Here is a 13,102-nt window from a genome sequence, read left to right as displayed (position 1 = left end):
GTCTAACATCATCACAAGTGACGAAACATTTCCTTGATAATTAAAAATAGAATAAACATATAAATACTGTAAATAAATGATCGTATCGGTTAATGAGGTGAAATGTGACCGTAAACGGAGCCTCCGCATCCCGGCGCCCGCAGCATCTTTCTGAAGCCTTTCGCTCCGTCTGAGGCATCTTGAGTGACGTTAATTCTAACCAATCACATTATTCCCCCTCCCCTCGCCGCGACGGTAATGAAGAGACTGCCCAACCAGCGAGAGAGGGGGCGTTCCCCTATGGGCATACTCCGACTTAGTGCCTGAAATTCAGTCTTGGGAAGAGAGCGCGAGAGTGAGCATCCCAGCGCATCCCAGCATCCCACCGTGCGGACTTTCTCTCGTTCAGGTGCGCGCGGCAAATCACGCTTGAAACCGAAGCAAAGGATTTGTGTTTGGAGACGGAGAGGGAAGTGCGTTTCACCACATCTGAACTTGACTCTTGCTTTGCTCATGGGATAGTTGATGTTTGATTTTTGAGCAGAACAGGTGCGTCTCTTAAAGGCTCCTCCGGTAATGCGGAATGACCGTACGGGACCGTTAACGCGCGCTTACCGCGGATCACCTGATTCATCACCGCATTCCGCGCGCCCCGATCTGCGGGGGAAAGTTCAACGCATACGTGATCGATTGCTGTGAAATCAAGATTTACCCCCTAAACCCAGCTGTATTGGATTTTTCCCCACGACCAAACGACTTCAAATAGTCTTTACTGACCTATTCCTAAAAGCATCAATACGGATATCTTCACATTATTCTGGAATCAGTTTTTCTTTTCCTTTCAGTACTTTCACGGATTTGTCACTATGCACGGGAAACGATAACCGATTCTCCCCGTAAGAACGAGCGAGGTAAGAGAACTGATGCATGCATACACCCAAACGGGTGTGCATCCAGAATTTAAACACTGCCTTATTTAAATGACACCGCCGTGCCCGGCGCAAACACCATTTTCTAATGCAAGAATAATGTCTTTCCAAACGCATGATGTTTAACTTTGAGAAGGGAGACGTGAGAGACGTTTCACGACTCGTTATTCACATTAATGTGAAATGTAATGAATGATGCTGAGTGCTTGACTGGCCGCATTATCTTACCCAGAGCCCGTGAGTGTGCGCTATCGCTCGCGTGTGTGTGTGTGCGCAGTCAAATGATTACAGTGAAGATCAGAATGTAGTGATGGTTGAAACGCATTAAAGAATGCAGTAATTATATAGAATCGTTTTTATTCACTCAGACATCTTTGTGAACATATTGATGAATCAATTCCAATGAGTTTCTCAAACATTGTTTACAATTATATTGATTATGATGCATTATTAGTAGCATTTTTTACTTGAGTGTTGTTGTGTACTGAAATACATTGTAACGTATTATAATGTTGTGTTCGTAGGGTCGTGTTTGGCTGCTGTTGATCTACAAATGTAAGGCTCTGTGTCGGCTCTGACAACACCATATGGAGACAACTGTTTGAATTAAAGCATTGGGGAACACGCATGAACTGCTGTCATGGATTTAAGGGATTTTTTCTTGCTGGCAACATTGGTTGCATGTTTCTGGTTAGATCCGACCATAGCCCAAGAGCTCATTTATCCTATTCGTGAAGAGCTGCAGGAGAATGTTCTTATTGGAAACATACCAAAGGACTTGAATATCTCCCATATGAACTCTGCTACCGGGACAAGCAGTAATCTAGTTTACCGGCTCGTGTCAAAAGCAGGCGACAACCCGCTGCTGAGAGTGATGAGCAATACGGGAGAAATCTTCACCACCTCTAACCGCATAGACAGGGAAAAACTCTGTCCCGGACTGTCCTATGAGGACAGCGAGTGCTCTTTTGAAATCGAGGTGGTCATATTACCCAACGATTATTTCAGACTAATCAAAATAAAGATCATTGTCAAAGACACCAACGACAACGCTCCCATGTTCCCATCGCCCGTCATCAACATCTCTATTCCGGAAAACACGCTTATCAACAGCCGCTTTGCCATTCCCTCTGCCACCGACCCGGATACAGGACCCAACAGCGTCCACAAGTACGAGCTGTTGAATGGGCAGAGCGCGTTCGGATTGGACATCGTGGAGACACAAGAGGGGGAGAAATGGCCTCAGCTAATAGTTCAGCAGAATTTAGACAGAGAGCAGAAAGATACATACGTGATGAAAGTTAAAGTGGAGGACGGAGGGAGCCCGCAGAAATCTAGCACTGCCATTCTACAGGTGACCGTCACGGACGTCAATGATAACCGGCCTGTATTCAAAGAGAGCCAAATTGAGGTTCACATACCTGAGAATTCTCCCATTGGGACGTCAGTTGTTCAGCTGCAAGCCACAGATGCAGACGTGGGAGCTAATGCAGAAATTAAATACATGTTTGGCGCCCAAGTGTCTCCGGCCACACGGAGGCTTTTTGCTTTGAACTCCACCACAGGGCTCATAACCGTTCAAAGGTCATTGGATAGAGAGGAGACTGCCATTCATAAACTAACAGTGCTAGCCAGTGATGGAAGTTCAAGTCCAGCGAGAGCAACCGTGACTATCAACGTGACTGATGTTAACGACAACGCTCCTAACATAGACCTGAGATACATCATCAGTCCAACTAACGGTACTGTAATGCTTTCTGAAAAAGATCCAATTAACACTAAAATTGCTCTCATTACTGTATCTGACAAAGACACGGATGTCAACGGCAAGGTGATTTGCTTTATTGAAAAAGATGTTCCTTTTCATCTCAAAGCTGTTTATGACAACCAATATTTGTTGGAAACATCCGCCCTGCTCGATTATGAAGGAACCAAGGAGTACATCTTCAAGATCGTGGCCTCTGACTCCGGAAAACCCAGTTTAAACCAGACTGCCCTAGTTAGAGTCAGGCTGGAGGATGAGAACGATAATCCACCCATTTTCACACAGCCTGTCATCGAGCTGGCTGTGATGGAAAACAACCAACGTGACATGTTCCTGACAACCATCAGCGCCACAGACGAGGACAGCGGTAGAAACGCAGAAATCGTCTACCAGCTCGGACCCAACGCTTCTTTCTTCGATTTGGACCGCAAAACCGGGGTGCTGACCGCCTCGAGGGTGTTCGATAGAGAGGAACAAGAGCGATTCCTGTTTACGGTGACTGCTAGAGATAATGGCACCAGGGCTCTGCAGAGTCAGGCTGCAGTCATAGTTACCATCCTGGACGAGAACGACAACAGCCCCAAATTCACACACAACCACTTTCAGTTCTTTGTGTCTGAGAATCTGCCTAAATATAGTACGGTAGGAGTTATCACTGTCACAGATGCTGATGCCGGTGAGAACGCTGTGGTGAGACTTTCGATACTCAACGATAATGAGAACTTCATCCTTGACCCAGATTCTGGAGTCATAAAGTCCAACGTGTCCTTCGACCGCGAGCAGCAAAGCTCGTACACCTTTGATGTCAGAGCTGTGGACAATGGAAGCCCCCCATGCTCATCGGCTGCCAAGGTGACCATTAATGTCATTGACGTCAATGATAACACCCCCATTGTCATCTACCCGCCATCAAACACGTCTTTCAAACTGGTGCCCCTGTCCGCGATCCCGGGGTCGGTCGTGGCTGAGGTTTTTGCAGTAGATGGCGATACGGGCATGAACGCAGAGCTAAAGTACACCATCGTGAGCGGCAACAACAGAGGTCTTTTCAGAATTGACCCTGTAACTGGAAACATCACGCTGGAGGAGAAACCAACCATCGCAGACATCGGCCTACATCGGCTAGTGGTCAACATCAGCGACCTCGGCTATCCGAAGTCCCTGCACACCCTTGTCCTCGTTTTCCTTTTCGTCAATGACACTGTTGGAAATCAATCGTATGTACACGAGCTCATTCGACGGACGATGGAAACGCCGCTGGATAGAAACATCGGCGTGAGCAGCGAGACATATCAGAACGTTGACAACCTAAAAACCATCATCGCCATCGTTACGGGCGCCATGGTGGTCATCGTGCTCATCTTCATTACGGTTCTGGTGCGCTGCCGGCACGCCTCGCAGTTCAAGGCCGCACAGAGAAAGAAGCAGGGCGCCGAGTGGATGTCCCCCAACCAGGAGAACAAACAAAACAAAAAGAAGAAGCGCAAGAAGAGGAAGTCGCCAAAAAGCTCACTCCTGAACTTTGTCACCATCGAGGAGAACAAACCCGACGACCCGGCCCACGAACCCATAAACGGAACCATCAGCCTCCCCGCTGAGCTCGAGGAGCCCGGAATCGGACGCTTTGACTGGAATGCCACCCCTACTACCACTTTCAAACCCAGCAGCCCTGACTTGGCTCGGCATTACAAATCGGCTTCGCCCCAATCGGCCTTCCACCTAAAAGCCGACACGCCGGTTTCTGTGAAGAAACATCATGTCATACAGGAGCTGCCATTGGACAACACCTTTGTTGGAGGCTGTGACACACTTTCCAAACGTTCGTCCACCAGCTCCGATCACTTCAGTGCCTCTGAATGCAGTTCACAAGGAGGCTTCAAGTCAAAGGGGGCACCTTTGCACACCAGACAGGTAAAAGAACACTTTTACTGGTCTATAAGTACTGCGTATAACTGCCCTGCTCAATACTGAAGTGCCTGTTATAGCTTACTTGTCCCGAGTGATATATATTGTGATGCACTACGTAGAAATAGATTCGAAACATGTTCCACCTCTCATAGATGTTATCACATAAAGACCAAAAAAGAAGTGTAAGTGTTTGATATGGAACTAGCAGAGGCAAGCGAATTGCTAATGTCATCGTTTTATCACATGCATTTCAATGTTTATTTCTTATGTTTGTTATACAAAGTTTTTTCATTCTTTTTTTATTTATAAACGTCTACTTGAAACAAATGCTGCACAAGCAGTTGGTTTAATGGGTGAGAACTTTTGTTAGGAATTACAAGGCTAGATTCAGTTTCAGTGCTCTGTCATGGTTCAAAGATGAAATGCTCTTAAAAGTTGTGAAAGAAACATTTTTTTCTTGCCTGTCTACTTCGATCACCATTTTCCCATGTTGGCAAAACTTCTCTAAGGCACAGAAGATAAATGAAAAAGACTGATGGCATTCTCAAACACTTGTAACCACTCAAATATATTTTACGTTGTTCTTGTTTTTATGGAGTCATTATTAGCGTTCTCTGATATCTCTCACTTAGTTTTGCCCTTGACTGCATCTATTAACAGTGGAAAAGTAGATGCACAGTTTGCAGAGACACAGTTTCCACACTATAAAAAGTATAAAAAATTGTCATGTATTGTCATAAAAACTGTTTGCTGTGCATATTATCCAAATACAAATGCACTGTATAAAGGATTAGAAAAGCAAGAGCATGTAAACAAATACAGCATCACAAGCCGAGAAAAAAAAAATACAAGACAGGGTGGGCAGGAGGGAGGGGAATATTACCTGTAGGTGGCACTGTTGTGCTGTATGGCATAATCTGGCTATGATCCAACATGCAGTGTGTGTCTGTAATGCATTGGGAGGGTGTGGGGGCTGTTTCTCTCCCTTTCTCTGACTCGCTCACTTTGGGTCTCTCTCTGTCTCCATGCCTTTCTTTACCCTTTTGTCTATGTGCTTGCATATGTGTGCGTGAGGGTCTCTCTCAGTAAACAGCTCATGTCTTATGATGGGCTAAATACACAACAGATTAATAATGGCGGTTACATATGTGGAAGATAAGGTCTGAACGTTAGAGAACATACATGCACATGCAACACATGTTTACTTAGCCTATTAAATGAGGCCTTATATATAATCTTATAAATCTAAATTCAAGCTCTGCCTGCAAAGAAACACCTAAAACTGCATTTTTCTATTTCAAGATACCCACAGGAATGTTACATTTTTTAAACTAACAGCTTTTGTCCCCAAACTATAGCAAAACAACCACACGCAACCACATCTTTTATAAACCATTTGTACAATTGAAGACATCCCCCAGAGTCCCCGAAGGGAGCTTTAGTCAGATCCAGGATACTTTTCTGCAGACACTTTTGTCCCTAAAGTATACAGTGGCAAAGCAAACACGCTCGCACGACTCGATTACGTGCGCTGAGGAATGTTTATAATTTCCTTATGCAAACAAAAGCTCGTCTAATATTAATTTCCGGACGGATGACACTCAGCCACAGACGTGCATCTGAGCAGAGGATATAAGTAGCAGCACGACCCGTGCCAAAAAGGAAGAAAAAATAAACAAGATTTAGAGCGTGTTGGAGTAAAGAGGCTGTTATTTGCAAGAACCCTTGGGGTATGCAAGGCGATTCATTACATCCGCTGGCCCTGTCTGTGAGAAAAAGAAGCATACTAATGTATTCGTATTGTGCAAAAAACAGATTATGCAATAAACTGCAATTTTAAAAAAGCGACCTCTGTCCTATTTGGAAAGCATGCTGTCGTGCTGCGGCTCTACGTGTCTTCATGATGACTCAGTGACCCAAAACAATAGTAAGCACTGTAGGCGCAGGAATAGATGCCGGTCAAATTCTGTAGCTGCAAGTGTTCTTGCAGTCCAGATCCATTTTTGTTTGAGCGCGGGCTGCCCTCGGTCTCTCCAGCCTTTCAAAAGCCATCGACTGCGCAGATATTTCCTCAGCGCAGCATCCATGCGGAGTTAGTTAGCGCGGCTAGAGGCACATCAGTGGCCAAGTTATCATAGCAGGGCAATTAACGCTCGGCCTTTCTGTTCAACCGTCCAACTGAAGCAGCGCAAACAACGATGAACAAATGCAAAGATGCCTGAGAGTCAGGGGCGTTGCAACCATTACCAGTTGCACTTCGCTCGGTCGTGAAAAATGCAGCCGGCTGTGTAAAATGACAATTTTACGAGGAAGCTTTGCGTCAGCAGACAGTAACGCCAGCCGCCCACCGTCATCTGCCTTCTAGTGACGACTACCACGAAAACGGCACACAAATGATATTTATTAATATTTTCCACTTTATAGGACTTTCTGGTGGAACGGAACACGTATCACAGGGTAATTTTCAATCAGCGTCAACGTGTCACATCGCATTCTTTCTGAGTGATTTCGCGCCCATATAACACAAATTGCTCAGCATCCGAAGAACCCCACGATGAACAGCGTTTATCGCAGAATAATCTAAGTAGACCATTTGTTTCTCATTTATAGGATTTTATTGCATGTGGCAAACACACACGCGCAGCTCGATAGCTTCTCAGGATGGAGGCACATTAAAAAGTCTATTACGGCGTGCATGAAACATTTAGGTTATTGATTAAGCGTGGACGCGTAGTGTGCGAGACTCTCCACGCGGCACGGAAACTCTTCAACAAGCCTGATTAATAAACTCTAGTGAAGAAATTAAACCGAGAGGCGACTGCAAACCAAATTTCTACAAACATTTCCGAGGCTCCTAAAAGCATTTGTGTTGCATACTGGGAATACTGAAATTCTCTCTTTAAAAATCATCTATTCACTCATGTCATCCAGAATTTATATGAGACTATTTTGTCCGCGGAGCACAAAAGAAGATATTTAGAAAAATAATTCCTCTAATATTTCAGGTATGTTTTTATCCATACAATGTTTTTATTCATGCTGTGCAAGTCCATGAGGACCAGTGTTGTTTGGTCGCCAATGTTCTTTAAAATATCTTCTTTTGTGTTTGCGTCAAGAAGGTTTTTGGGTGAACAAGTCTATTAACATGGTAGAAAGTGATAACCGTAGCTAAGAGTACTACAGTTTTGTTTTGTACACTTACAAACAATAAACGCGGTCTGAACTTAATTCATTCATAAACAATGGCTTCATACTTTCCGAACAAGTTTTCTTAGTATAATATATATTTAACTATATTTAAATGTCTCTAACAGAATCTATCTAAAACAAATTTAGATCTGTCAAAACAAGTTGATTAAATCACTTGTGATAAACTAGCTGTAGTACAAAAACATTTTTTTATATTTTCTTTGTAATGTTGGCACGTAAAAGAAAGTTACCATTGCATTTATTTTCAATGTTTTTGGCTCGTTCATAACTTAAGCAAATGTTTTACTCTTCTGTACTGTGGTAACTTCTGAAAAGCTTAAAAGTAACGGAAAATCTATTTTAAAATCTATACATAATTTATATACATAAAAAGTCTTGAAGTCAAAAATCATAAAATCTGTGAAAATAAGCATTAAAGTTTGATGATCTTACTCCTGGTTATGTTTTTACACAATGTTCTTTACATTATATACTGTAGGATGATTTTTGTAGGAAATAGTAAATCACAAAAATAAAATGACTAGCTGTTTTTTCTCACAGGCTTTTCACACTAAGGTTTTTTTTTTCCATATCCAGTCCCGTGCAAAGCATGCTGGGTACTTGAAATCTTCTGCCCAGTTTCAGCAATCCCCTTTTAACACCACAAAAATCTGTCACTGCAGTCTTCACTCAAATGGTTTAATGTTGATGGAACACATTGAAATGAACTACTTTTTAAATCTGTTGTATAGTATTAAATGGAATAGCAGTAAAACTCTGTGGGCGAGTGTGCCGTATTTGAGCCGCACACCTGATTCAGATCATTTTCAGAAATATACATTCTTAAATAGCCTCATTTATATGCATGTGCACAATGATGTGGAGCAGAATACCGGACTCTGAGCTCCAAAAGTGGGCGTTAATGAAACAGTATTGTTCCGAAGCGATGTGTTTTTGTAGCACGCTGCTCGGATTAGGAAGCAATTTCGTGGGACTGTTTTTACAGACCCGACGATTGTGTTGCACGCAGTGTTTTCTCTAATCTGGCAAAGAGCGCAGTCAGGTCTTTCCCACTCGCGCATAATAGAAGGAATCCGTACGCGTAGTCCTTCCCAGCAGTGCTAACAACGGCCTTAGACAAACTCCAGGATGGAACAAAAGTGTCTAGCTGCTGACTTGAATCGCAACATTGTATTTTAAGAGATTACGTATGCGTCAGGCTCGCTCCCGCAAAAAACTCTGCCATATGTGTGCTAAACAAAGGTTACCAGCGAGGGCATGGAACGAATAAAATGAGGGATGAAGAGGTGTGTGTGTGTTTTGTGTGCGTGTGTGTTCAGACCTCTCTCGAGTGGCTTTATGCCTCAATGAATGGACATCCTTATGCAAACAGTAGCGGCTCGAGACGGTACAAGGGAAGGCGGTAATAGACTCGGCATTGTGATGGTGAAGGGCCGAGAGGGAGTTGTTCTTTCTCCACAGGTTCATTTACCACATTAATAAGGGATTAGCATGGACGGGGCTCCCAGGATCAGGGCCTCAAGTTTGAGAAGATTAATGGACTGTGACATTATTGCACCTGAGGGGGATGTCTGTTGCGATATATGGCGCGTTGAGTTGACGGAGGAGCTCCGTTGGGTCTGAGGAAGACATTTAGCAGCGGCTGCCTCTCATTGTCTGGCTTGTAGAGCCTCTGCTATTCATTACGCGTTGTGGACGTGGTTTACTGAGAGACTGGAGTGAATAATATGTAAATTGATAAGAATTGTAATAGGATGGTGTGAGGGAATGATTTTCGACTTCACGGTGGCACTTTGACACAGATAGGGTATCTGCCAAACCAACCTGACAAAAATACACGCTAAAAACCAGAGTACTCTTCTTTGGTAAAATGACTAGTTCTCAAAGTAGGAACACTATCTAAAAGAGTTCAACTTAAAAATATATTTTCAAAAAACGTATTTTGTGTTGCACAACCATCTAATACAGTTGGTTAGATCCCTGGTGTGAACACGCAGACTCTGTTTACAGCTCTTTGACTTCACAAACTGCGTACCCTTCGCTGAGGTAAAACCTCCATCTTTTGTCCCTGTAAGGCTCAATCTGTGGAGCTGAAGAACCTACTCAGTCTAAAGTACTTTACAGTCATAGCCCATGTTGGGGCCAAACTGTCAAGCCTTACCATAGGGCACCGATGGAAGACGGGCGATTTTGTCAGTCAGGCTGTGCAGAGAATGAACCACTGCCTCAGGATGTGCATTGCAAAGCTTGCATGAAACTCTACAATATAAAGAATAAACTGTAAGTTAAGCTGCAAGGTAGAAAGGCATGCGCCCCGCATGGGCACACCGGCACAACTTTTTAGCAAGCTCAAGACTTTTTTGGATACGTGAAGGCATACAGATGTCAGTGGAGGAAAACACAGTAAAGCAAGAGCTCTCTCTCTCTGTCTTGCATGGAGACTTTATTGAAAGCACTTTATGAACGCCCAAAAACAATGTGGGGGAGGTTTTATTAAAATGTATTTGTTTTTCATAATTTTCATAATCATCCGAGAGTAAATGTGACTAAATTGACCTACTGTGGCCCAGAAAAATATTTGGACACTTAAAATGCTTAAAATTCATGTGAAATAATATGCCATGCACCGATTTAAATGAAATTCTAATTTTGTACCGAGTAAACTTTTTTACTCTTTTATTTTTTTGGTGTTCTACAAGTGAATGAGTGACATCACTTCGCCTTAAACTCACACAGATGTCTTAGTAACCACAGGTGCAGTGTCCAAATACTCTTTTTGGAACAATATATTGCAACCTAACAAAATGATGTCTGTGAAGTGTTACATTTGACCTGGTTTGCTTTCTTGCCATCTAAAAGCAATTATGATGACCATTATATCAACTTTATTCATTTGGCAAACACTTTTATCCAAAGCAAGTGAATTTAGAGTATACATGTGTGTTCCCATTGGAAACCAATGACCTTTGCACCGCTAATGCAATTGAGGTACAGGAACATGCAATGTTGAATAATTGTAATAAAATAAGGCACAAAGATTTGGCCCTATGAAATGGCTAAAGTAGATACGGTGGAAGAAAATGTTTCTTGACTTGTGATGTTGTGGACACTTTATTCAGTTGAATCCGCATGTTTTACACTGTTGTGATGTCACGTGAGGTGCAGCAGGGGATCATCTAATGTGCACCAATTCATCCTGACATGCATTTTTGGGACAAAAACACAAACCACACGTCGATATCACATTACACTCTTAAAAAAAAGGTTCCAGTAGTCCTCAAACGTAGTCTTATTCTTTGAAAAAAAAAACATCAATGTACAGTATGGGTGCTATAAGGAACCCAGACACCAAAACACACTCTGAATATAAAAAAACATGTACCAAGAAAAATTATGTTTATAGAAACGTCGCCGAACCTTGATTTTTAGGAGTGTACGCTACCCTGCCCCGTCTCACCATGCTGTTTTTTCTGACGTGATGTCATCCTGAAACGACGGGCCCCTGGGGTCTTTTAGAAAGGTTGAAGAAGGCATCCTGTCAGATCCCAGCACCTCCCCTCTCTTCAGATAAATGACTTTGATTACCGTAATCTGTAGTGAACTCCTGTTCCACCCCTCCACTGCACTCACCATAATTTATAATGTACATAAAATATGTTTTATGTAAATTGACCTCCTGGTAATCTTGCTTAATGTGCTGTGTTATTCTATAATGGACTGTTATGAATATTTTCCTGTATATTTTTCCTCCGCTTGTTATAATGTATTTTCCAACTGCAATCTGTACTCGGCTCAAGTAATCTTTGATGATTATCACTATTATATATTTTTTATTTATTTTGTTTTCTTTCCTTTTCTGCTGAGCCTTGTTTAAACGGTGATATCTTTTTAATTTCATAATAAATGTTGAAAAGTGATTTTTTACTTGTTTTTGCATCCACTGCTGACACGACGAACCCAAGGAGTCAACATTTCACAGATAATAAGAGGTTTTTATGGAGATAAAAGCGTATAATCCATTATTCACTTAATGTCAATAGCTTTAGTGCTTATAACACTTTATGCCGGCCTAAAGAGTATTTTAAACGCTAGTGTTACAACATGTTACAGAATGTAACAAAATCAGACATTTTTTTATTACATAAAACATTTCTAAAACTTGTTGGTATGCAGTTAAAATAACGTTAACGTTTCTATCAAAATAGACAGAGAGACATAATAATTAATGTTAAGGATTTACAAGAACTCGAACAAGAACAAACTCAGAGGACATAAATTTGCATTTTTAGTGCAATAGTTTTTTTTGCAAATTTACTGTGTTTAATATAAAACTATATTGCAAACAGAAAGAGTCTTGAAAATGTTATACAGCTGGTTGTTTACAGATTTACAATAGAAGTTCAGATGGTGCATTTACTCCTAACAGGTTCTATCGAACTGAAAATACGGATAAAAGGTTTGAAGTATAGATATGAATGTGAAAAGCAGTAGCTTACAGAAACTCATATTGCATACTTGTTGCCTCGAGCGTCGGTACAATAGGAATATAAACGGTTTAAAATCTTTCTTTAAGATATGAAACGAGGAAAGAAAAATAAAGTCTACAGCTCCGTGCTAGACCTGGTATTTCAAGGTTTTATAAGTACTAGAAGAGAATGAGCTTAAGAAGTTGATCAACTGAAAGAAAAAGCACTTTAAATATGTTTATCAGTAAAAGTTAAATTCTGTATTTTGCAGGTAATAGCTTTGATGCATCTCCATGTCAAAGGATACTACTTTTATAAATCAAGATTTCAAGTGGGGTAAAAGTTAATACCTTTCATCCAAAGCAACATATAGTGCATTAGATACACTTTCTATCAGTATGCTTGTTCCCTAGGATTTGAACTGACAACCTTTTGCAAGGCAAATGCAATGATCTACCAACTGAGCTACTCGAGCTAACCCAAATAGTTATTATTTCGAGTTTTACATGATGCATTTCAAAATAAATTGTTGAAATAAAGCGATGGGCACCAAAACAGTACAGGGACACTGACCACTGAAAGCAAATGTTTTGGTATGGCATACAGTTATGTTTATTCATCCTTGTTTAGCTATAGCCCTTTTCTGTACCAACACGACAGTGCCTCCATACACAACACAAGATCCGTAAAGAACTAGTTTACAGAATCTGCCATTGAAGAACTTGAACTGAAAAAGTGTCAGACGTGAACCCCACTGGATTGGAACGCCATCTGAAAAGCCTTGTTCCAACATCTAGTAGAAAAAGACGAATCAATAGATCACAGTTTGTGACAATGTCACAAAT

The 13,102-nt window shown here is 41.8% G+C and overlaps 1 protein-coding gene across 2 annotated transcripts in view; it reads left to right on the top strand.

Annotated features, from left to right (window-relative positions):
- Positions 1-311: 311 nt before the first annotated feature.
- The window catches only part of pcdh9 (protocadherin 9), a 209,771-nt gene continuing 196,980 nt past the window's right edge, over positions 312-13,102 (top strand). The window contains exons 1-2 of one of the 2 annotated variants that reach the window (XM_079460750.1): positions 312-890; positions 1,433-4,584. In XM_079460750.1, the coding sequence (XP_079316876.1) occupies positions 1,549-4,584 (3,036 nt within the window). In that variant the 5' untranslated portion in view covers positions 312-890; positions 1,433-1,548. Of the gene's footprint in view, positions 891-1,432; positions 5,418-13,102 lie in introns of those variants that run through there. The other variant, XM_079460751.1, reaches the window with a different exon arrangement.

Source organism: Barbatula barbatula (assembly GCF_947034865.1).
Source record: "Barbatula barbatula genome assembly, chromosome: 7".
Lineage (NCBI taxonomy): Eukaryota > Metazoa > Chordata > Actinopteri > Cypriniformes > Nemacheilidae > Barbatula > Barbatula barbatula.
This window is presented reverse-complemented; position numbering and strand designations above follow the sequence as displayed.